The 27,067-nt window shown below is 41.8% G+C and overlaps 1 protein-coding gene across 1 annotated transcript in view; it reads right to left on the reverse strand.

The window, feature by feature from the left end:
- The window catches only part of SALL4 (spalt like transcription factor 4), a 30,887-nt gene extending 6,806 nt beyond the window's left edge, over positions 1-24,081 (reverse strand). The window contains exons 1-2 of the mRNA XM_060772098.2: positions 23,744-24,081; positions 1,135-3,657 (exon numbers count right to left, since the gene is read on the reverse strand). Coding sequence (XP_060628081.2) covers positions 1,135-3,657; positions 23,744-24,038 — 2,818 coding nt within the window. The 5' untranslated portion in view covers positions 24,039-24,081. The remainder of the gene's footprint in view (positions 1-1,134; positions 3,658-23,743) is intronic.
- Between the last annotated feature and the right edge of the window lie 2,986 nt (positions 24,082-27,067).

Genomic DNA, 27,067 nt, shown 5'->3' on the forward strand with positions numbered 1-27,067 from the left:
AGGTTCCATTTTTCAGAGACAGTATATCTTTGAACCAGATACTAGAGCAGCCTTCTCCACTTAATACACTTCACATGGTTTGAATTCCATTTCTTTTCCTTCCCAAATAACACTGGCCAAGTTGAAGGCCTGCAGTTGAGTACACCTGCCAGTTTACAAGGCTACACTTCCTGAAGGGACTGGGCTGCCCCACCAAACAGAATGTTCTATTCTCACTGCAGCTGGGCACAACAGTTCTTATATTCTATTTGTGTTTCATCCACAGATTTGTAAACAAGGCATTTTAATCAGGCTTGCTGATGTACTGAAAGCATCAATTACACTTATATTTTACACAGCAAAGTACACAAAGAGTGTGTGCATTGTTTGTAAATTTGACAGTGTTTGCAGGAGGAGCTGCAAGATTCTGTTTGGATACCACAGAATGCCTAGGGCAGTGGTTCTCAACCTGTGTGTCCCCAGATGTTTTGGCCTTCAACTCCCAGAAATCCCAACAGCTGGTAAACTGGCTGGGATTTCTGGGATTTGTAGGCCAAAACACCTGGGGACCCACAGGTTGAGAACCACTGGCCTAGGGTCTAACACTGGGGCAAGAGAACTACTTTTCTATCACTGTCTATTTTGCCTTGATCAAAATGTGGTGGAGGTCCAGATCCAAAAATTAGGCATGGCCAGAGGCAAAATGAATTACAGGTGCATACCTAACAATATTAAGAGTTGCACCATTTATCCATTCAAGCATACATCATCAGAGGTTTGTGCAATTTGCTTAAATTAGTTTTGGAGTTGAGGGACACAGGATTGACCGACACACACACACTGGGGCCTGTAAAAAAACTCTGTCTGCATACAGATGTTGTGGCCTAGGGATTTTAAGCTTTTGTCTTTTGTAAGCTGCCTTGAGACCCAATCTGGAAAAAACAATAAAATATAAATATACGGGAGGGAGATTGGAAGTCTAGTTGAAAACCATAGGTCTGCATTTGACCCATTGACAGGAGGTTACTGAGGCTTACACTAAGAAGGTAGCTCACTTGGTATAAACAGCTAGCTTTCAAACCCTAATCTCCACTCACTAATTTAGATTAGAATCTATGGTAGTAAGTACTTTTTATTATCTGTAAGTGAACTCACCATACTCCCCATTTGGGAAATGTAATCCGGGTTCCTCCTTGATAATTTTTCGGCCAAAATTGCCATAGGTCAGATCCAAAGCACGATCTCTTTCCATGGAATTGATTTCAGTGCCCTCTATCTTACTTCCAACCACACCATCTTCTTGGATGTTGCAACCTGGAGACTTTGATCTGATGCTCTCTGCCTGGCTGTTGGCTGGAGAGAGTGTTAGGAAGGAAGCTGATTCAGAGGCAACAGGACTACGGCTACCATTTTGATACTCTGGATCACCTGCCACGGAGGATGTGTCATTGGTCATACCATCACTTTCTGCAGAACCATTATCACTTGATTTCAGGCTGCTTTGCCGCTGTAAAGTCAAAGCTGAGCTCACAACCTTCATTTGGTTTTCTAACACTGAATTACTGGAAAAAACAGAGCTTGAAGGATCAGCTTGAGAATTGCATGAGGTAAGTGGTTTAGAAGATTGGCTTGGCCCATCCTGAGACTCCAGGTCTTCTTCCACATCCATAAACTCTTCGTTACTTTCTGAACAACATGGATCTCCATTTTTTTCCACTGCAGTAACATCCACATCAGTATTGTCATGTGTGTTTTCTGGGATTGGTGTATTGGGAATTTGTCCTCCCATATGCATACGGATGTGTTGCTGCAAAACCACTGCATTGGTAAACTTCTTCTGGCAAATGGGGCAGGAGTGCTGCATTTTCAACGGGGTGTTTGCACGGTGTACCCCATAATGTGTCTTAAGGTTGCCTTTGGTTGAGAAGGCACGACCACAGATCTTGCACTTGAATGGCCTCTCGCCTGTATGAGTGCGGTAATGCATTTTGAGGGAGCTCTGACAGCTGAGAACTCGGTGGCAGATTAAGCACTCATTGGGATCTGATGCTGACTTGTCAATGTTCTCCACCAACTGCTGGAGCTTTGTTGTTTCAGAACCTTGCTCACTAGCTCTGCCTCCCTGGAAAGCACTCAAGCTGCAGGCAGTTTGTGGGGAATTCCTATTCTGCTCAGTTCCGGATTCTTGACTGGCTACACCCGATGAGGAACCTCCTTCACTTTCTGGAGAAGGCCTAGGATGAAGATCACCTAGAGGTGCACCGGTGAAAACATCTCTGCCCCCTACTAAGTTGGAATTATTTTGAGGTAAGCCTAAAGAGGTAGGCAGTGCATTAATTATAGGTTTGGTATCCACAATAAAGTTTGATTCATCCAGTGGAACAGACATTCCATGGGGTATACCACTGCTTGTGGGTATGTTGTCTAATTCTTCAGGTACAGGATGAGGATTCATTTTGATGTCAGGAAATTTATCTTTATGTCTCTGGAAATGCACTTTAAGATTCCCTTTGGTTGTAAACCGATTGCCACAAATGTTGCACTTGTAGGGCCTTTCACCAGTATGGGAACGGAGATGGATTTGTAGAGCACTGTCATTGCCAAAGACCTTGCCACAGAACTTACATTTGTGTTTGAAGAAGGCCTCTTCCATGACTGGTTTGGTTTCAGACACATTAACATTTGGCACCTTCCCTTTTCCTTTTTTTGAGGGATCAACTACCGAAGAGATGGCTGAAAGAGGATTTTGGAAGATGACCGAGCCAGATGATTGAGGTAGCAAAGGGCTCGGGAAACGGGACACAGAGTTTGATAGGCCTCTACTTGCATCAGGCTTCAAAGAGATGCCAGGTGATGCCATCAATCCACTGGCCATGGAAATGGTAGCTGGAATGCCAGCATTTGAATGAGGTAGTTTGCCTTGCTTCAAGGATTCCAGGGATAGGCTTTGGTTCCCAGCTTTCTGTCCAATTAAAGCAACAGCAGCTGACAGTTGTTGGGACATGTGAGCACCTAAAGCTTTGAGGGGGTCTGTAGCAGCAGTAGCTAGTGAGGGATGCAGGACATGAGGGGCCATCATGGCAATTTGAATTCGGATTTGCTCTGTGAGCTGGAGCTGCTGGAGTTGCTGCTGCTGCAGACACAGAAGCTGCTCAAGGATCATTGGAATAGCATTAGGGCCAACCGTTGACGGAGGAACCATTTCTGAGGTACATTGGTTGACTGCTACTTTAGTTCCACGGATAGTCTGCAAAGTCACATTAGTGTTTGGTACTTTGGTTTTGGGGAGATAGCTCAGTCCATGGGCTGCAGGAGCAGCTGGTAGCTCTGTCTTTGGATACATTCCTCCTACTGGTTCAGTTTCAACTTTCCCTTCTCTCTTTTCCATAGAACTAGAGTAACTCTTTGTTTGATTCTCCTTGGCTGTCCCACTGTTTGTCCGATTGCTTGAGAAAGTTCCTGAAGAGCTTTCAGAGAGGCCTTCCAAGGGCATTGATCCCTCACTGTCATTCATAATTAGGACTGGGGGTGTTTTAGTGCAATTTCTCTTATGCTCTAGAAACTCAGAGAGATCAAAGAACTCTGCACAGCACTTTTCACAGATGTTGGTTTCATCTATCCGGAACCTTTTGGAACTCATTTCGTCACCTCTGTCTCCTGGGACGTCTTGTGGACTCCCTAAAAAGGCATTAGAAAGAGAAAGAGATCTCAGAATGATGACACTAACAGGAGTATACTGTATACAAGCAGTCACTGACTTACAAATGACTCATAGTTAAGACAACAGGAGGTGAGAGAAATCTGCCCCCTAGGAAGGGAAATTCACTCCTGAAAGAGTTATCTTGGGGGAAAGGTGTCTCAATTGAAGCTCTAGCACCAATCCTTGTTTCCACAACAAGCCATTTTTCCCCAAAATTCAATTATCCCAGGGACATAAAGTGAGGTGAAATCTTCTGATGCGGGTCACAGACAGCAAAACAAACACCACAGGGGTGTTAACCCTTCCCTGTGCTATCCAAAGCTCTCTCTCTCTCTCTCTCTCTCTCTCTCTCTCTATATATATATATATATATATATATGGATGGTGTTACACTTAAACAATGTACCCATTCCAACTTACATACAAGTTCTCAACTTAAGAACAAACATACAGAACCTATCTTGTGCATAACTTGGGGACTACCAGTATGCTCATGTATAAGTCTAAACCGTTTCGTCAAAACAGCAACCCTCTCAAAAACTGAGTCAACTTATCCAGAGGCCAGTGTAAGTACTGTACCTTAACACTTTTCAGGAAAGGAAGTATTGCCATCTCTGAGTAGAGTGGCAAAAGGGAAGAGCTAGATTCATCCTGGGAAAATCTAAAAGAAGTACTGACCCCTATTCCATATACACACTAGCCTTTTTAATGCTTGGGCGGGAAAATAGTGGTGATGATAGTTCTTTGGGATTTCCCTCAAAGAAGCACTGAGAGAGTAGAAGAGGTTGTTGGTTCTGTTACATTAACCAAAAAACTATCTCCTTCTCTGGGCTGAGTGACAAAGATTCTTTGCTAATTGTCTCCTCTTTGCATCTCCACCTTCACAGGCAAATTTGATGGTAACACGGGTGAGGACTTTCCCAGTGGTTGTTCCCAGGCTCTGGAACTTCCTTTCAAGAGATGTTAGACTGATGTTCTCTTTGCTATCTTTCTTCAGGCAAGTTAAGACTTTGATTTTTTTTAAAAATGTCAAATCTTTGAAGACTTACTGCTCAGAGAGCCTGGGGCTAGAAGAACTGTGCGGTACTGTCTATTTGCGTTTTGTTTATTTGTTGTTTTAATAGTTATGGTTCTAATTTTATGAACAGTTTAATTATATTTTAACTTTTGTATTTGTCACATATATATTTTTAGCTATGTCTTTTTTAACTGTTGTAAGCTGCCTTTAGTCCTAAACCAGTGAAAATATAGAATACAAATAAGTAATACAACTTAGTTCATTAGTAAAACCAGTCGGAAAGAAACAAAGCACTGCTTTATACATACATAGCTAAGTTTGTGGAACTCACTGCCACAACATGCACTGATGTCTACTACTTTAGACAGCTTTAAGAAAAGATCAGAAAAATCTTTCAGATGGCAAGGGCAATAACAGAAGGTAAACAAATTTCAGGAGGGATGGTGGTGGTTGCTGCCCTCCAATGGTGATCCATTGGGAGGCCAATGGATTACCAAACTCTGCAGTTGCCCATCCCTTTTAAGAGAGGTACGCTCAAACACTGATACACTACATCAGCATAAAGTACTTTGCTCCATAGCTTCTATGCAACACAGTGTGCAGCACAAGGAAGTGTAAGTCATTCATGTTTCCTCATATTGTTTTTCTGATTCTGCAAATAATACTGTATAACTGAAATTAGGGGTTTTGCATGAAAATAGAGAGCCAAGACGAATGTATTTCAAAGGGGAAATGCTGGAAGAAACTTTTGTATCCCCTACATAAGTATGGAGGCAAATGTCTGTTGGATCTCCGTAAATACAAACAAGATTGGTATTGACACACAATTACTAGTCTTTGATAAGTCAAAAGACAATAAAATCACAACCCTTGCCATGCATAGGAAGAGGACATGAAAATGTTTGGCGGCCAGCAATCAATATGACATTGCACTGCATATTCCCTAGGTGAACCAGGTCCAAATCATCCCAGACTCTGAGGTTTCTGGACCAACACTTGACACCTAAAGATGGTCTCTGGTGACTATGCCTGAAGAACCAAACAGAATTACTGAAAGCTTGTTATTAAAACACAACCAGAATTGCTTAAAGCTTGTCACTCAGGCACACATTAAACACACTTTCCTGTTCAGAAATTGAGACAGAAATGTTAGTTAAAGGTACCATTCTCAGAGCAAGGTAAAATTAAGAAATTATTTTTAAGAATTACAGAAACATAGAGAGTTGGAAGAGGCCACAGAATCCAACTCCCATGCCTGGTTGCGGGTAGCATTTCTTCGCCTGCTCCACTCAGCTTTGCAGGCACTGGTACATTTCATTTTACCAAGGATTCCATAATTGTTCTCAGTATTGTCGGTCAAACATGTTCCCTTTGTTTTGTGAAACTCAATAACATATAGATGCCAGCTCTTTCACCATTCCTTTCATTTTTGATGTTTAGATTTCCAAGTACTCCTTTTGGTACGGCTGAAATAGCACCACCCACATGCTAAAGTATCCTTACAGGCTTGAAGGAGAATATGAAGGAGGTGTGATGTCTCCAGGTGGGGCCCACTTCTGTGTCCCACTAGTAAGGGCAATACGTATGGGGGATATGAGACAGGGCCATAACATTTGCACCCCAGTTGTGGAATGCTCTCCACTTGGACAGCAGAGTTTTGGGGTGCGATGTCATCTGTACGCAGATGATGTCCAACTCTATCACTCTTTTCCACCTGCCACTAAGGAGGCTGTTCAGGTCATGAACCGGTGCTTGGCCGCTGTCACGGACTGGATGAGGGACAACAGATTGAAACTAAATCCAGACAAGACAGAGGTACTCCTGGTCAGTCGTAAGACCAAACAGGGTACGGGGTTACAGCCTGTGCTGAACGGGGTCACACTCCCCCTAAAAGCACAGGTACACAGTCTGGGAGTTCTCCTGGATGCATCGCTGAGCCTGGAACCCCAGGTTTCAGCGGTGGTCAGGGGAGCAATCGCACAATTAAAACTTGTGCGCCAGCTGCGTCCATACCTTGGGAGGGCTGACTTGGCCATGGTAGTACACACTTTGGTTACATCTCGCTTAGATTACTGCAACGCTCTCTATGTGGGGTTGCCTCTGAAGACTGCCCGGAAGCTGCAGCAAGTACAACGCGCGGCAGCCAGATTACTAACGGGTGCTGGGTACAGGGAGCACACCACTCCGCTGTTACTCGAACTCCACTGGCTGCCGATTAGCTTCCGAGCACAATTCAAAGTGCTGGTGTTAACCTATAAAGCCCTACACGACTCTGGCCCTGTTTACCTCTCCGAACGTATTCTTCCCTACGAACCATCAAGACCACTAAGATCGTCTGGAGGGGCCCTGCTCTCAGTCCCTCCGCCTGCACAAGCACGGCTGGTGGGGACGAGGGACAGGGCCTTCTCGATGGTGGCCCCTCGACTTTGGAACTCCCTGCCATTAGAGATCAGAACTGCCCCCTCCCTCATGACGTTCAGGAAACTAACAAAGACCTGGTTGTGGAACGCGGCATTTGACAACTGATTTAATTCTTTGCCCACATGAAAGGAGGATGATGAATGGGATTGTGATGGTGTCGGACGATTTGGCTCTTTTAACTGGGATGATAATGTTTTAATGTGTATGGTGCTGATATTTTAATCGTGTAATGAAGTGGCATTGTATTGTTATTGTATATTTTTTGTATGTTAACACATGTTGTGAACCGGTCCGAATCCCTCTTTGAAGGTGAGAGGGTCAGTATATAAAACCACGAAATAAATAAATAAAATAAATTAGTGCCAATATGGGTTTGTTTTCAGTGGCAGGACATGGCTTTTCTATCAACACTGTCGGGACTTAATTTAATTACACTGTAAAAGGTCTTCAAACATTTTAGAGTTGTAAGCTGCTTCATGCTATTATATTTAGAATCATATAGTTGGAAGAGATCTCGTGGGCCATCCAGTCTAACCCCCTTCCAAGAAGCAGGAAAATCACATTCAAAGCACTCACAACAGATGGCCCTCCAGCCTCTGTTTAAAAGCCTCCATAGAAGGAGCCTCCCCCACACTTCGGGGTAGAGAGTTCCACTGCTGAACAGCTGTCACAGAAAGTTCTTCCTAATGTTCAGGTGGAATCTCCTTTCCTGTAGTTTGAAGCTATTGTTCCGCATCCTTGTCTCCAGGGCAGCTGAAAACAAGCTTGCTCCCTCCTCCCTACGACTTCCCCTCACATATTTATACATGGCTATCATGTCTCCTCTCAGTCTTATCTTCTAAACATATACAGCTCTTTAAGCTGCTTCTCATAGGGCTTGTTCTCCAGACCCTTGATCATTTTAGTTGCCCTCTCATATTTTGAGGCATCTCAGTTTCAATGAGTGAGGGCTGTCACAAATTTGCCAACTTAATCATATTGTAGATTTTATCTTTAACCTGCTCTTTCTCCAGTGTACATAATGGCTTTTGCCTCTACCTCACTGTATCCTCAAAACAATTTTGCAAAGTAGATTAATTTGCCAATGCAATTAGATCAATAACATCACTAGCTAGTCCAATGCTCTTAACTACTACACTTCCCTGCATGTTGGCATCCCTAGATTACCAGTGTTTTCATTTATACAACAAGCATACCCTCTTCAGTAAATTTTGCTGATTGTAAAACATATTGTCCCTTGTTACCCACTTCTCAATTCCCATCCCTACTCCCCTCTCCAAAATTTACTCCTTTTCCATGATTCGGTGAACTCGGCTTTTGTGATTGTTTGGGTTCCAATGATACATTGTAATCTTAATGACACAAAGCAGAGGATTTTGAAAAGCAGCACAATGAAATATATTGTAGCCAAAAATTAACCCGTTGACCGGGTTTAAAAAAAGATTTTCTTTGAAGATACTAAATACAACTTGACAACATACTTTTGAAGATAAACAAGCAAAATCCAGGTTAAAATAATACACTATATTAAAAACTAAAAGAGGAAACTTCATATTAATGATCATGAACACATTGTACAAGTACACACAGTGTTTCTACACCCACAATCACTTAAGATGCAGGCACACATTTACATCAATAAAGCGTTTATGGGAAGATGAAGTGGAAAACGTCCACTGGAACAAGAGATTCATGTTTTACTCCGCTCAAAGGAACTGCGAACATGTTTTAACGTCAATACACAAAAATGGCTTCCCACACAGGGATGGAAAAAGTGGTTTCAAAGAATTTCCTTGAACTAGAGTTACTAAAACCAACACAGGAATATGACTTAGGGTTTGCAAAGTCATTTTCAACAATACATTACTTTACTAGAATATCAGCAACCATCAAGACTGCTGCCAAGGAAGATGAGCAGCAGTAAATTTTGTGTGTGTGTCAGGAGTGACTTGAGAAACTGCAAGTTGCTTCTGGAATGAGAAAATTGAACATCTGCAAGGACACTGCCAAGGGGATGCCCGGATGTTTTACCATCCTTGTGGGAGGCTTCTTTCATTTCCCTTCATGGGGAGCTGGAGGTGACAGAGGGAGCTCATCTGTGCTCTCCCTGGAGTCAAACCTCCGATTTGTCAATCTTCAGTCCTGCCAGCACATGAGTTTAACCCACTGCACCACTGCAATGAATTAATCAATGCCTTTGAGCCTTTATTATTCTTTCAAACACTTCCACCAGCAGCAAGTCCCCCAACTCAGGGACTCTGGCTGGATATATTGGGGCAGGGGAGAGGGTGAAGAGGAAATAGCTGCCAGAGATGGGCAAGATGATATTCCTCTCCATTCCACATAAAGAAACTAGTTGCACTTGCAACTTAATTATCAACACTGTTGTTGTTTTTTTGTCATGTAAGGAGCGACTTGAGAAACTGCAAGTCACTTCTGGTGTGAGAGAATTGGCTGACTGCAAGGATGTTGCCCAGGGGACGCCCGGATGGTTTGATGTTTTTATCATCCATGTGGGAGGCTTCTCTCATGTCTCCACATGAGGAGCTGGAGCTGATAGAGGGAGCTCATCCGCCTCTCCTCAGATTTCGTACTTGCCGGCACAGGGGTTTAACCCACTGCGCCACCGGGGGCTCCAATACTGTTGAAGGAACAGAACTGATGTGAGGCAGTTGACTCTGCCCAAAGGCAGGGCTGGCTCTGTAGATGCTTAAGGGAAAGTTAAGTACAACTGACAAAAAACAAAGAAGCCACACCTTGAACAAAGAAACTGCAAATCACCAGATTCTCAAAGTTACAGAGTCAGGAGTACCTGAGGTCCTGACATTTCAGGCCCAAAACCTGAGACTTTTGAATATCTCAGTTGATATCATTAAGTATGATAAATTAAGCAACAGCCACAGTTCCATAAAGTATTACTTGAAATAAGTCTAGCAAATGAGCATATATTTATGTAATTAGAAATCTAAATTTCCTAGCTTTGCCTTAAATGGGCAGTAGGGTGGAGATGACACTGTTGGCAGATTTGTTTTTAATACCTTTGCAAGGTTGTTGTTGTTTGCCCACTGACTTCCTTGTTCTCACCTCCACATTTGTGTGCTTGAAAGTACAGTCTATTCTCCCCTTTGATACTCTCCGCTTTCTTCAAAAGGATCCTCAGCTTTAGATTCATTCATGTGCCTCTTTATTTTTAAAATGAGAAAAGTAAGTCTCTACTGAACCTTGGTTTCATCATACAGGATGTTTTTCCAAGCAATCAAAATAATGTATTATTCACATGGTGACTCTCAACTAAAACATTCTTGTTGATGGCTAATCTTAATGGCTCATGAACTAACAACATCTCATGTTTAATATTTTGCTAATAGAACAAAATCCCACTAGTCTGTCTATTTTGAAGAATTAGGAAATTCAAAGGGCTCTTGATGCAATACGATAGCTGTTTTATGTTTTGGGGTGTTTGGAGCTACATCCAAAAGACATCTTTTATATGTCTTAATGTAAAAATGCAATAATCAGTGCACATGGGAACTGGAATCAGCACACCAGTAGCCATCATACCTGTTCATACAGCCTTGTATTACTTATTTTAATCAAATCCTTCTCTCATTTAACACACATAAAGAATGCTTGGTTGGAAGGAAGCATTTCTCCCATCCAAAATATACCTGGATATGTTGTTGTTTACATTCATACAAAAAGTGCACCTTACATACATACAATCATAGAGTTGGAAGAGACCCTTCAGACTCAAACCCCTGCCATGCATGTAAAGTTCATATAAAAAACTAATTTAAATTTAGCTGCTAATTAATTAATCGCAATATACATTGGGCACTATCCGCTGGTGTTTGGTGCCAGGATCCTCATGGACACCAAAATCCATGGATGCTCGAATCCCATTATTTACTATGGTGTAATAAATTAGTGTTACTTTTGAAAATGGCAAACTGAAGGTTTGCTTTCTGGATTTCTTTTTTCTTTTCCTTTTTTTTTTTTTTGTATTGGGCAGAATATTTTCAAGCTATGGCTGAATCTGCAGGTGCAGAACCTGCCGAGATTGGGGTGTGTGTGTGTGTGTGACTGTATACATTTTGCGTAAGTGCAAAATGCTGGTGCGAGGGTAAAGTGTAGAGCAGAAATTTATTATTATTTATTTACTTCATTTCTACCCCATCTTTCTTGACATGGGAGGGAACTTACAAATCCGGCAAAAATTCAATGCCGCACAGGTGAATAATGGAACACATGTCATGAAAATATAAACAATCTAAGCATATAAGCCATTAAAACACATAACAATCTATCAAACAGATTAAAACCATATATAAAATGCTGGGTCATGATCTCATGTCCAAATTGTTTTCCAAAATCCATAGTCCATTATTCAAGCTATTGAAGTCTCATTCCGTAGTTTCCTATTCACCAAATGCTGCATAAAAAAGCCAAGTCTTAAACTTTTTTTCTAAAAACCAGGAGGGATGGGTTCCACAGCTGAGGGGCCACCACTGAGAAGGCCCTGTCTCTTGTTCCAACCAATCACGCTTGTGAAGAGGTTGAGACAGAGAGCAGGGCCTCCCCAGCTCTTGTAAGTTCATAGAGGGAGATGTGTTCAAATTGCAAATCTTTGACCCCTGCATGTTTTGAACATGCACTCAGATGTTCCAGCCATCATAGTCAATAGTAAAGGATTGTAGTAGCTTTAACCCAAAGATGTGGACTGCCACCAGTGGATATATGTCTCATATGTTCCTGCTATTTACAAAGCAGCATGAAAGTACAGGGAGGAAACAGGGTTCGCAATAGCAGAGGAGGCCAGCAATTTTTTTTTGGGCAGAATGACACCATCAGGATGTGGCTGGGGTGGTGGTGATAGTATGTACGGAATGGAAATAACTTTAGGATAACATTAGTATCCAAAATGGCTGCCTCTATGTGGTGTGGGTATTGGTGGTATGGTAACCACAAAAGGAATTGGAATGATCTGTTAGATTTTCTGAAGGAAGATATGAGAAAGAAGTAGGTGGAGGGTAGATTTAGGTGCAATAATCACCATTTTAGAAAATTCCTTCCTATGTGTGTAAGTGCTGAAAGCTTTGTTTTGTAGATTAGTCTTACCTAGTGGCCCTCTATCATCCAATCAGTGGAAAGAGGCAGATTGGAGAAATTCAGATTAAGCATAGCCTCATACTACAGGTGCCATGGCATGTTTGTTAAAAAAACACACACACACCATATTAAAAAAATCAAGTCTGCACAACTGTGATGCATCAAGCCAAGTTTTTGGTCTGTCAAGATTTTAATAAAATATTTATTTTTGCTCCTTTTCCAGGAGAGTACTAGCAATAACTAACTCTCAACAAAGGGCAGATGGGCTTGGTGGTTGGTGCAAGTCTGATTTCATACACATTTGGGGACATTGTAGCACAGCAGTAAATTTAGATCTGATATTCAATATAAAACAGCATTTCTCAACCTGGGGATCGGGACCCCTGTGGGGTCATGACGGGGTGTTAGAGGGGTTGCCAAATACCATCAGAAAACACAGTATTTTCTGTTGGTCATTGGGCTTCTGTGTGGGAAGTTTGTCCCAATTCTATCATTGGTGGTGTTCAGAATGTGCTCTGATTGTAGGTGAACTATAAATCCCAGCAACTACAACTCCCAAATAACAAAATCACACACCCCCAACTCCACCAGTATTCAAATTTGGATGTATTGGTTATTTGTGCCAAATTTGGTCCAGTGAATCTGATATACATCCAGCATATCAGATATTTACATTACAATTCATAACAGTAACAAAATTACAGTGATGAAGTAGCAAAAAAATAATGTTATGGTTGGGGGTCACCACAACATGAGGAACTGTAATAAGGGGTTGTGGCATTAGGAAGGTTGAGAAACGCTGGTCTAAAACATGTCAAACTCTATTCAATGCTTGTAAAAAGATCAGGTTCCATTCCACATCCTTGACCCAGGTCACTGGAAATTTATCTCTCTAAGTCCCGCAAATTTATTGAATAAGTAGAATTCTGTAAACTTAGTGGGCTGATTTTGATTCCGTCACGGCACAACAAATTAATGGAAACAAACTTGTGATGTACAAAATGGATCTCAATATGACACTTTTCCCAATGGCTCTTTTGACTTTGGTTAACTGAGTAAAGTGTTTACGAGTGCTGGAATGATCCAATTTGTTCCAAAAGAAGACCTTGTTCTTTCTACCCACACCCCCATAAACGCACTACATTACAAGGATTAAGGATTAACACTACTTTTCTACTGCTCCACAGATAGCAATTCCCAAACAGGATGTGATCCAGACATGATTAAGCAATTTTGGGTTGTTCAGCTGAAGTTATCTGAGTAGCCGGAATGAAATAGCCTCTTCACATGCATAATCTGGTTTAGCTGGGTCCTATTGTCTTTTCTGTATCATTATCTGAAATATGCACATGCAGTTACTTCTCCTTTTCTTCCTTCCTATGATTAATACAGTCAAACCAAACTGGCTAAGCCTACTTTAAAAATCACATCATCTTGATTTTTCAAGTATCAATGGCTTCGGGTGCTGTTAAACTTTCGGCTGCATTCCAGAAGTGGTGCAATGAGGTAATTTTTGAATCCCAGACTATCACTTCAATTGTGTTAAGTACTTTGCTAGACTTACACACCCCTACTGCTATTGTATGCATTTACAACTACTTCAACATTCTCCCAAGGGCTTTTTTTTTTTGGGTTGGGGGAGGGGAGATACTCTGAGCATGCACAATTGTGGATTGTAAACTAACTGAAATCATTACAGGAATAAAAATGGGGGTTTGCAAACACATTAATTTAGGAATAAACACCTCCCTATAGTAAAAAAATAAAAATAATAGCAGAAATGGAAGAACATCACCCCATCTCATATTTGAAGCTAAGCAGTTTCAGGTCTGGTTAGTACTTAGATGGGGGAATACTGTCTTTGGTAAGTTACCAATCTGAGCAATCACTATGAAATTCATAGGGTTACTGCAAGTCAGTGACTTGAAGGCACATACAGACACCTTTTAAAGTCAACATAATAAGTTTAATTAACAGTAACATCTCATCTCATTTCTGTTGCTCTTTGGGAAGTTATGGGGTAAAGAACTTCAGACTGTGGGGTTCCTGAACCTTCTGGGCACAAGACTGGGCAACTTGGAAGGCACTGAACAGACTGCGCTCTGGCACGATGAGATACAGAGCCAACCTTAAGAAATGGGGCTACAAACTGTTGTCCACAATATGCAATTGTGAAAAAGAGCAAACCACAGACCACCTATTACAATGCAGTCTGAGCCCTGACACGTGCACAATGGAGGACCTTCTTACAGCAACACCAGAGGCACTCCAAGTGGCCTGGTCAAAGGACATTTAATATAATGCCAAGTTTTTAACTTTGTGTTTTTAAATATGTTACAACTGTACCCTCAATTTGCTTCTGACACCATAGATAAATAAATAAATAAATCGCAACAGTATAGACATTGCTGCCATGAGATCATGCCAGGTTGATGTTAAGCATATATCTCCTAACCAAGGCAAATAAACTTTCAGTCAACCCACAAAGAGCTCTGAATCAACATCTTGCCAAGACCACCGACAACTGTTCCATATCAATCCTTTAAGTTAGTTATTTCACTTTGTGTTCCATTCACATAAAAGGGCTTTCGTCTTCTCTCTTCATTTTTTTAGTTAAACATTTCCAATGTTCCAATCATGACTAAAGATAGCACTGCTAGATATTCTCACTGTTAGGTCAATACCAATTAAGATACACATGTGGGTCAGTGAAAACTTTTGTATTCAACTGTAATTTTAAAAAACGTATCAACATTCATGAGGCTTTTGACTTTGCTTTCAGAAGTTAGTAAGAGCACAAATCAAGCTGGAGTATCACACCTCACCCCAAGCAGATAATAAAAAACCATCCTGTATTTTTAAAGTCTTACACTCTATTAGAGCCAATGAAAAATAATAAACTGGAGGTTATACTGTGCGATTCCAAGCATTTTTAATTGTATGTTAAGAACTGCAGCATTCAGCCAATACTTACCCCTACCTTTTAGGTAGCTTCGGAATAGTATTCTCTAGAGCAGGCATGGGCAAACTTTGGCCCTCCAGGTGTTTTGGACTCCAAATCCCACAATTCCTAACAGGCAGTAGGCTGTTAGAAATTGTGGGATTGGAGTCCAAAACACCTGGAGGGCCAAAGTTTGCCCGTGCTTGCTCTAGTTCATGTTAATTATTTTAGAATAATTACAGAAAGACTAAAGTGCAAACAACCTTTAAGAAGTCATGTCCTTTGTTATTCATTGAAGTTTAAAATCAAAACCTTTGGTGAACATTTGTCTCAATGGTATTAACATCAAACTGAGAGAAAGAGAATGAGACCAAAGAGGGGAAGAGGCTTATGACAGCAAAGAATGTGATTTCTGGAAAACAAGATTAAATTTGTTGGATCCAGCTAAATAAATCTACATACTTTCATTATCAGAGCAAACTGCCTTTTGTTTTTAAAGAAACAGAGATAAAGCAAAAAACGATGGCATTTCACAAAACAGTCACAACTGATGTGTTATCTATGCACAAGCTAGTCATTGCTTTTCTCATCCCAGTATTATTGACCAATACTGCATTCCTGCCAGAAGCATTGATCAAACAGCTCTATGCAAAACATATTGCAGGATCAGAACAGAAGGTCTTAACTAGAAATATAAACCAGCTATGAATGCAATTCCTAAAGTTATAAATAGTCAGGGATTAATCCAAAGGAAGAAGATGCCTCTTCGTAATGTTTCAGCTCACAGCCTGGAAGAGAGGAGGAAAGGGAGGAAAAAGAGAGAAAGAGAGAGAAAGGGAGACCTTGCTTCTACCTCATCCAAGGACCACTTCTTCTGCACTCCACGGCTTCTACCAGCAAGCGCCCTCGACTATAAACAAGGCGGCCCCAGACCTCACTTAACACTAGTACAGTGTTTAAGACCAAGCTAAACAGCAGAAAACCCCGCTGCCAAGGTCAATTGCATGAGAGTCCTAATTGTAAGCTTGACATCAACTTACCACCCACAGCAGGCAGGAGGAGGCAAAGGTTAGAGCAGCAGCTCTGTCAAAAACGTCACAAGCTGCTGGGTTTTGCAGAAAAGGCCCAATCACTACAACCCATATAGTGTTTCACTTGCATTTAAGAAAAAAGGGGTGGGTTGGCAGGAAAGAACAAAAAACCATCATGCACAATACTCCACCCTAACAACTCTCTGCACTGTTACTCCTAGTAAAGAAAATCTCCAATCGCTGCACCAAAAGCACAGGAGGGTGATCAGAGTTGGAGAGTTCACAAATACTTGCTAAGCTAAACACAGACAAGTTTTTTTTGAAAATAAGGTAAGATGTTAAAAATAGCTATTTAACCAAAATATATGTTTTGCTTAATCCTTTCCATTTCACAAATAAGAGTTTTTCAAGAATCACCTTTGTCCTGTTGTTCATTCAATGCAAACTCATTTTAAGGAATTAGGGAGCAGCATTGCACACTGTTGTGAGAGAAAAAAAAAATCCAAACAAGAGTCTCCAGTTGTGGATTTGGAGATATGCAATTAAAACTCTACACTACATTTTAAGGGAGGGATTTGCTTAACTACTGTTATCAAATGCAATCAGCAATTAAATACTCTGGGCAGGGGAAATGCTAATTTTCAATATGCAATTATTCTTCTCAAACGACCCACCTGATATTTTTTTTGACCTGCAAATTGATCACCAGGTTTGCAGCAGACACATTTCTCCCAACACATGACATTGCATTCCAAGTGTTTGTCCTGTTTCATTCCCCAAAGCTAAAAGATAAAGTGTTTGGTTGAAGTGTGCCTCCTTTCTATTCATATGCAACTGCTCCAATAAATCTTCTTGGAATTTTCTAATTGAATTCAAAACTGGGTAATGGAGGGTTTCTTCTCAGGTTTTCAGTACTGGAGCCCAACACAAAGAATTTGAGGAAGTAATGTTGAGACCTACTCACCCTAACAAAGATTTTCTGATAATACATGATGTTCTGATTTCAAAAATGGAACTTCCAGGTGATTTCATTTCTAACCCAAATTATGAAAGATTTTAATACTTTATTATAGTATTAAATGTATTATTGCATACATTGCAAATATCTTGCTTATACCATCTAGGATTAAGAACTAGATCATGTTGGACTTAGATGTGGGATGTACAGATCTAAATCCCTATTTGGCTAAGGAATTACTGGGGAAGTCAGATCTATCCTATCTCACTGGGATGTGGAGGCTACCAGACTAAAAAACAATGTTTTGTGGTTCCTTAAGAGAAAGTTTTGTCAGGTGATGAACAGAATGAAGTCTTTCCTTCAACAATAAACTGTGCAATCTTTTAAGTATCACAAGACTCTTGATTGAGGCCTGAATATTCTAATGGTACCAGTTCTTGTTTGATTTTTGAAAGCTAAACGGGGACAGGTCTGGTTAGTACTTGGATGGGAGACCATTAAGAATAGCAGGCTCTATTTCAGACAAGGGAACTGCAAAGCATTATATCTCTGAGTACCCCTTGCTTAAGAAACCCCTATGAAATCCATGGACCTGCCACAAGTTGATGCTCAATTGAATTGTGATGTAACAGACCAACTGCTAACTTTCTCAGGCCCCTTCAACACAGCTGAATAAAACCCCAAAATGTCTGCTTTGAACTGAGATATATGGCAGTGAGGACTCAGATAACCCAGTTCAAAGCAGATATTGTGGGTTATTCTGCCTTTATATTCTGGGTCATATGGCTGTGTGGAAGGGCCCTCGGATATAAACAAGACTTCACACAAAACTTTTAGTCAGAATCATCTCACAACATTTTGGACTCCAAAAATGCAGATTTAATCAAAGGGTTAGGTGCAGACTTGATCATACATTAGAGGGGACCCAATTAAAAATCACAAGATCAAATTAATTGTGATCTCAGTAGGACTGCTCTATTCATGATAAAGTCAGGGTATAATTAATTTATTTTGTATCAAAAGCATTGCATAAATTATACAAAACTGATAAAAATAGAAGGAGTGCAGGCAGCTAAATATCTTTTAACCAAAAACGGGCAACAGCATAGGCATTGTCTGTAGCCTTCAACAATTCTTCCTCTGTACATGAGGCAGGGCATAGTGGACATGCATACAGATGTGGAGTTGTCTGTTCTGCTCTACAGTCATACAAGGTGGAGGATTCTTTTAGGTAGTTCCATTTTGCCAGGTTGTCTTTTGACTTGCCTACTCCACTTGGGAGTCTGTTCAGGGACTTCCAAGTTGCCCATTCTTGGTTTGCCCCTGGAGGAAGACCCTCGTGGGGGCCATCCAGTTGGGATTTCTTGGTTTAGCTGCCCAGAGGGATACCCTTGCTGTTGCTAGGGTCTAATGCTGAGACAGAAGAAACACTGCAGATTGACTAAAACTATGCTTCCCAAACTTTGGTCTTCCAAATTTTTTGGAAGTAGGGCTCCAGAATCCTTTCCTGTTGGCCAAGCCAGCTAAGGCTTCTTGGAGTTGAATTCCAAAACACCTGGAGAACTAAAGTTTGAAAATCACTGACCTGGGACAGATCTACACTGCTCACTTAATGGGGATTGAAGGTATTTCAAAGATATGGTGTCATGAATGTGCGTTAGAGGTCTTAAACCAGGATAAGCAAAATAGAGTGACATTCCATAATAGAGCCCATGATAAGCATCAGCACATGTAGGTGTACACCATGGTGAAATGAATTAAGGGATGGACACTCTTGAGATCCACTCATGCAAATTGGGGTGGAGGGTTGAAAAAACCCTTAAATCCTTCATGGCCATGGAGCCACAGATACTGCAGATTCTGGAAGCAGGTTGAAATCAATCTCTCAAATGTGAAGCACTGCCCAGACCTCAACTGGCTTCCGGGGCATCACCTGTAATCACCCCCATGTTGAAATCACTTAATGTGTTGCTGACTTCACCCCACCTTAAGCGATCAGTGTAGATCAGGCATGGGCAAACTTCGGCCCTCCAAGTGTTTTGGACTTCAACTCCCAACAGGCTGTTAGGAATTGTGGAAGCTGAAGTCCAAAACACCTGGAGGGGTGAAGTTTCCCCGTGCCTGATGTATATCTTCCTCTAGACCAGCCCTCTGCACAATGCAAGATCCATCAAAAGTATTTCTATAAATAGTTACATTCTGGCATTAAAGAGTCTTGCCACCTGTCTTCTAACATTTGAAAAACAGCGTGTAAGTCCATCCCCGGTTAAAGAGGTTTATTCCAATAGTGTCAAACATTTCCTCTAATTCAGGCAGACCTGGAGAAGATAACATTAAAAAAAATCCTGACAACCATCTAAGACTGCATCCACACTGTAGAATGCATCAGTTTGACATTACTTGTACTGCTATGGAATCATGGGAGCTGCAGTGTCACAAGGTCATTAGTTTTCTCTGCCAAAGAGTACTAGCATAGTACCAGGAACTCCCGATGGGTTAAACTAGGGGTCCTCAAACTAAGGCGCGAGGGCCAGATACAGCCCTCCAAGGTCATTTACCTAGCCCTTGCTCAGGGTCAACCTAAGTCTGAAATGACTTGAAAGCACACAACAACATCAACAATCGTATCTCATCAGCCAAAAACAGGCCCACACTTCCCATTGAAAGACCCCTGGGTTAAACCATTGTGCTGACAGGATTGCTGACCCAAAGGTTGGCAGTTTGAATCCACAGAGTGGGGTGAGCTCCCATCTGTTAGCTCCAGCTTTTCATGTGAGAGCCGTTCAGCTGTGGAACTCTCTGCCCTGGAGTGTAGTGGAGGCTCCTTCTTTGGAAGCTTTTAAACAGAGGCTGGATGGCCATCTGTCAGGGGTGATTTGAATGCAACATTCCTGCTTCTTGGCAGGGGGTTGGACTGGATGGCCCATGAGGTCTCTTCCAACTCTTTGATTCTATGATTCCTAAAGGATGGTAAAACATCCGGGCATCCCCTGGGCAACGTCCTTGCAGACAGCCAATTCTCTCACATCAGAAGCAACCTGCATTTTCTCAAGTCACCCCTGGCATGAAAAAAGTGTATTACTAAACTACATATCCCTAGATTCCATAGCATTGAGCTTTGGCAGTTAAAGTTGTGTCAAACTGCATTAATCCTTCAGTACAGAATCAGATGCGCTCCAAGGCAAAACAGTACACGCAGCGTCCCCTAGATGGCGCAAGAGAGCAACTGGAGCGTCCCGTAAGACGCCGGCGAAGTTACCTTCAAACAATTCAGCGCGATTTCAAGAACGTGATGTTTACTAGATCCATACTAGATGGGTAGCGCGGCCGCTTGAAACGCGATTACAATACGGAGCTTCTCTCCCCACCCCCTCCCCCATTCCTTTCCTATACCAGGTAAAGGGTCCGAAGCAGCGACACCTCGATTCCGATTGTGTTGAACTTTTGCACCATATTAGTGTATTAGGAAAAAAAAGTTTGGGGAGTAGAATCAATGCAAGTTGGGAGCCAGGAGAGACCAAGTAATTTTCCAATGGCTTTTCTTTTTCGCAGCTCCACCCTTTTGTTTCAAATGCTGCGCCTCCAGCTGCGGGGAGAGATTTACACGGGGAAACATCCCCAAACCAGATGCACAAAGGAAAAACAGTCATGCATTAAACATGGGATTTACTGCCTTCTGGACAGCATGCCGTTCTCTTAAAATCACCATTAGCCCGGGCTCCACAATCGCCACGTTTGGACTCCCAAATGGCCACCCCCCCCCCCCGCAGCTTGCAAATGGAATCGCCCCCCTTTCCAAAATATACATTGAGATCGGTCGCTTCCATCAATTGGAAGGGGGAGGGGGGGTTGGGGAGAAGAAACTCTCCCCTAGGAATGATTTGGACCTGACTTTAATGGGGGAGGAAACAGATCAATAAGAGCAAAAGGGAGGAAAAACAGCACTGAGTGACTGCAATTCCTGATTTCGTTCCAAAGTTTTCCTTTGATTTGGAGAATCGTTAATATATTATAAATATAATATAATATATATAAATATGATATATTTATAAATATATATTTATAAATATTATATATATATAATATTTATAAATATATTATATTTATAAATAGTTAATATTATTAAATAATTTACACTAAGATGTTTTAATGCCTTTTTAAAATGCTCAAATGTTGCTTATACCTTACGCTTAATGGTTTTAATGACTTTTAATTTACAGTTCTATGTTAGTGTTTGGTTATTATGACTTTTTTCTGTCTACATGTATGTTGGCATTGGATTTTTCCCCCCATTAGTATGTGGTAAACCGCCTTGAGTCCCAGCCCCCCCCCCTTAAAAATTGGGATGAGAAAGGCGGTATATAAATATAATAAATCGGTGTAAGAAACATATAGAGATGGAGTTGGGTTAATAACTGGGGGCTGGATTCTAATATTGAACTCTGATTTTTTAAAGATTGCCCCACTCTTGCATATTTGCAAAATTTCAAGATTTTAGGGGTCGATATAATTACCTTATATTTCTTTTTGAGTACCTAAAACCGACTTGTCCAACGTTTTATACAAGTATTCTTCATCACACTAGGGAATTAATCCACTTTAAATCCGATATGTGCCTCCTGCAGAATTCTGGGGTTTGTAGTTTAGTGAGGCTGTTAAAAGTCTCCTCCCTAAACTGCAAACCCCAGAATTCTGCAGGAGGCACAAACCGGATTGGAAGTGGATTCATTCCTTAGTGTGATGAGGCATTAAAAGATCAAAACAGCCCGGAAAAACTCGCAGCAACCCAAGCTCAAAACTCATCGCCTCCACCATAAAAAAGACTTTAAAGCCCCATCGTTTCCATTCCAAGCCACTTCTGAAACTATTCAAAAGATGGTCAAGAAGACCCCCATTTCTTCTTGGGAGGGGAAATGAGGAAACCTCAGAAGAGAGAAAGGTGTGTGTGTGAGAGAGAGGCTGAAAGAAAGGTTATCAGCAAGTTGGGGACATTTTTGCAAAGGACTCGGCTGTTCCCCTTCCCCACCCACCGACACACCATATTAGCTCACCGGAGTTATTTTAGGAAGTCGGAAATCAAAGATGGCTGGAGGTCAGGCTACAAAAGGTCCAGAGAGATTGCCATCTCCCTCTCGCTCACAATCGCCCCCCCTCCCCTTTCAAAAAGAGTTCCAAGTTTGGGAGAAGGAAGAAGAAAGGAGATCCACACATTGGATGCAGGGCTGGAAACAACACACATATTTTACATAGATAGAAAGAAGAAAGAAGAGGAGATCCACACATTGGATGCAGGGCTGCAAACAACACACACACTATAGATAGATAGATAGATAGATAGATAGATAGATAGATAGATAGATAGATAGATGGAAGAAAGGAGAGGAGATCCACACATTGGATATTGGATGAGGGGGTGGAAACTAATGTTCGTTTGTGGGATTAACTTAACTCAAAAACCACTTGACCAATTGACACCAAATTTGGACACAATACACCTATCGGGGCAACAAGTGACCATCACTCATAAAAATACTGAAAAACACAGCAGAAGAGACTTAAAAAGCCAACAAACAAAAATGCATTGCAACACATGCACAAAACCACATATATACACAAACACACAAATATACACAAACACACATATACACAGACTGGGCCACAGCAACGCGTGGCAGAGGACTGCTAGAAAGGGGTGGAAATAACACACACACACACACACACACATTTTAGATAGATAGATAGATAGATAGATAGATAGGAGAGGAGATCCACACATTGGATGAAGGGGTGGAAAGGACACACACACGTTTCCACCCCTTCATCCAATGTGTGGATCTCCTTTCCTTTCTTCTATCTATCTAAAATGTGTGTGTGTGTGTGTTGTTTCCACCTCTTCATCCAATGTGAGGATCTCCTCTTCTTTCATCTATCTATCTATCTATCTATCTATCTATCTATCTATCTCCTATGTAATTCTCCATTCACACATTGGATGGTGGGCTGGAAACCCATCTGAACAGTACATATACGTCTGATTTCAGATCAATACATATCTCGCCCTCCTTTTCTCACTTGACCTTAAGTTCTATTCCCTCCAAGAAAGTTAAGAAGTTACTTTTGATCCGGATAATATCCCCATTAAAGGCGTATTATGGGTTCAAAGCTTGCTCAAAGAGACCCCGACCCAGCAGAGAAGAGCCTTTTCAGAGTGGAAAAGGGAGCCTTACACGCCGGAAAGTTTTGGGTGTGTTTGGTCTTCTCCATGGGGAAGAGTTCCAAAGGGATCAATTCGAACTAGCGACGGATGGAAAAGAGCAAACTTTAAGGCTGAAACAAACACTCAGGGTGGAAAAAGAGGGGGATAGAAAGATGGAATAGTCGGTCCCGAAGTTTGGAGGCTTTGGATAGCAAACCTTTTGGGAAAAACAAAGAGCACGAGAGCAAGAACTTTCTCTCAAACACAAAAGGCACCAATCCCCACTCCCTCCCTCAATTCCCCCCCCCCCCGAAAAGGAAAAATGGACCATTCCGAATCCCTGCTCGCCCATCAATTAGCGCTTCCTCGGAGAAGGGGGGGGGGGGTTACCATTTGCAAGCGGAGGGGGGGTCGCCCGGTTCTGCGGATGCTGAAGTTGTTGCGGGTGTTGCTGCTGCTGCTGCTGCTCGTCTGAATTGATGTGCTGGGGTTTCGCCTGCTTGCGCCTCGACATGGTGCCCACGCATCGGGAGCCCCCCAAAGAGCCTCGATTATTGGCTTCCTCTTCGTCGCCTTCTTCTTCGTGTCCACAACAAATTCCTCGAGTTGGGAAATTACTCCCCGGGAGGCGGAATGCGCATGTCCGAGTAATTATGATGATCAATAATGCATTGCGATTTATCATGGGTGCCTGACAGCTGTGATTGGCCTGAGTCCAAGAGCTCGCAGATTATTCAAATCGGGAGGCCCCATTGATCAGCCGGGAAGAAAGGGATGCTGGGAGTTGTAGTCCCGCTGCGGGGGTGGGGCACCGAAATCAGAGGAGGAGGAGGAGGAGGAGAGCCGCTGGATTGGGTGATCTTTCCCAAAAGAGGAGGAGGAAAACACCCCCCCCCCCCACCCCCCGAGCCCATCTTTGGGAAATAAACAAACAGGGCAATCGATGGAGAGCAATCCCTTCCATATTGGAACTTTGTAATATTGCCTTCTGCATCTGGTTGGAAGGGAGTTGGTTTCTGAAACACACAAGGGGAGAAAATCCATAATGATACCTCCATCAAGTATTTAACTCCAAAGAGATAGTCTTCCTTGCTGATCCTTGGCAGGTTCACCTGGACAGTGGCAAAAAAATTGGATCAAACAGTTATGGGCAAACTTCAGCCCTCCAGGTATTTTGGACTTCCACTCCCACAATTCCTAATAGCAGGGTTCTGGCTGTTAGAAATTGAGGGAGTTGAAGTCCAAAACACTTGGAGGGCCAAAGTTTGCCCATGACGGATATAAACATATACATAACACAAATAATCTAACTCATCCGCCATCTAAAACAAGCAAGGGCAAACTTCAGCCCTCCAAGTATGTTGGACTTTGACTCCCACAATTCCTAATAGCTGGAAGTGTGGGAATTGGAGTCCAAAACACCTGGAGGGCCAAAGTTTGCCCATGACTGATATAAACATATACATAACACAAATAATCTAACTCATCTGCCATATAAAACAAACAAGGGCAAACTTCAGCCCTCCAGATATTTTGGACTTCCACTCCCACAATTCCTAATAGCTGGAAGTGTGGGAGTTGAAGTCCAAAACACCTGGAGGGCCAAAGTTTGCCCATGACTGATATAAACATATACATAACACAAATAATCTAACTCATCCGCCATATAAAACAAGCAAGGGCAAACTTCAGCTCTCCAATTATGTTGGACTTCGACTCCCACAATTCCTAATAGCTGGAAGTGTGGGAACTGAAGTCCAAAACACCTGGAGGGCCAAAGTTTGCCCTTTCCTGTTTTATATGGTGGACGAGTTAGATTATTTGTGTATGTATATGTTTATATCAGGCATGGGCAAACTTTGGCCCTCCAGGTGTTTTGGACTTCAACTCCCATAATTCCTAACAGCCAGAATTGTGGGAGTTGAAGTCCAAAACACCTAGAGGGCCAAAGTTTGGCCTTGCCTGTTTTATATGGCGGACAAGTTAGATTATTTGTATATGTATATGTTTATATCAGGCATGGGCAAACTTTGGCCCTCCAGGTGTTTTGGACTTCAACTCCCACAATTCCTAACAGCCTCAGGCCCTTTGCTTTCCCCCCTCTGCCATTTAAGCTGTTAGGAATTGTAGCAGTTGAAGTCCAAAATACCTGGAGGGCCCAAGTTTGCCCATGCCTGGTTTATATGCACCATACAGAGGTACATACCTGCAATTGACCCTCCCTATCCACAGAGTCTACATGGACAGATTCTGCCATCCGTGGCTTGGAAATATTCCACCTCCCACCACAAATTTCCAAAACAAACAAACAAACAAAGAAAGAAAAAAAACAATTTTGCCATTTATACTAGGGACACTATTTTACTATGGCATTGTATATAACGGGACTTGAGCATCCATGGATTTTGATATCCTCACAGTGTCTTGGAAACAAACCCCGGGGATTGGACTTTTCCAGTTCTGTGATTCTACAATTTTATGGCTCACTGTATATGAAAGTCAACACATTATGTTAATTTCAGCATTGGTCTACAGCTGTAGGGCCAGGGTTCATAATTCAGCCCAGGAAACCCACTGGGTGACCTTGAGAAGTCAGCAGCTCCTTCCACACACCTGAATAAAATCGCACATTTTCTGCTTATCTGAGGGCCCTTCCACACAGTCCTATATCCCAGAATTTCAAGGCAGAAAATTGCACATTATCTGAGTATGAACTCGGATAACCCAGTTCAAAGCAGATGTTGTGGAATTTTCTGCCTTGAAATTCTGGGATATAGGGCTGTGTGCGCCTGAGGAAGGCAGTGACAAACCGCTTCTAAACAAATCTTGCAAAGAAATCCTTATGATGAGGTATTGTAAATCAAAAACAACTTGAAGGCACACATCTACACCATCACAACCAGCACACACATGTATCCTACAACATTATTGTATATTTGAAAGAACCTCCTATTATGCCTTTCTGCTTCTGCAATTTAAATTCAGCATGTGCTTTGGTAAGCTTATAGGTGCACTTTCTTAGTTTTTATACATAGAGGAATAATGCATATATTACACAGATAACTTCATGACAGATAACTTAAAATACCGCAGACATAGTTGCATTTTGAGACCAATGGGTTGCTCTAAAATGTGTTTTCACATGCACACACACAGGTCCGTTTTGAGTGTCTCTGTTATTTTACCTGCATAATCTGGATCACAACCCAATAAGATATACAGCCATCATTACTTTCCTGATATCCCCACTTTTTCTCACAGTGGTGGGATCCAAGGTGGCTTATGGCAGCTATTCAGCCATTGGAAATTGCCTTTTTAAAAGTAATTAGGTATGTGTGTCATAAAGGACCTCGAAAAACAACTTCTTGTGTTTATAGAAATTGGTTACCCTGCTGGTTTCTTTGGTGCTACATCTGGGTTCTTTGGCCAGGAGGAGAATCCAGATAAAATTCAGAAAATGTTCTAAAATCTGAATAGGCAAACATTTCAATATGTCCCAATAAAACATTTAAGCCTCAGAAAAGGCAACAAGTAGCTGCTAGAAAAAGCAATAAGCCACAAGGGGAAGAAAGTAACAAGACTACCAGTTTACAACATTCTTTTCTAAAGGAATATTCCTATATTCTGGTTACCTCATAAAATAATACGGGAGAGTTGACCATTACTTGCAACATGTTACTTTTAAGCTTTATTGTTGCCTTTAAGCCTTTATTT

The sequence above is a fragment of the Anolis sagrei genome, chromosome 4 (assembly GCF_037176765.1).
Source record: "Anolis sagrei isolate rAnoSag1 chromosome 4, rAnoSag1.mat, whole genome shotgun sequence".
NCBI classification, from domain to species: domain Eukaryota; kingdom Metazoa; phylum Chordata; class Lepidosauria; order Squamata; family Dactyloidae; genus Anolis; species Anolis sagrei.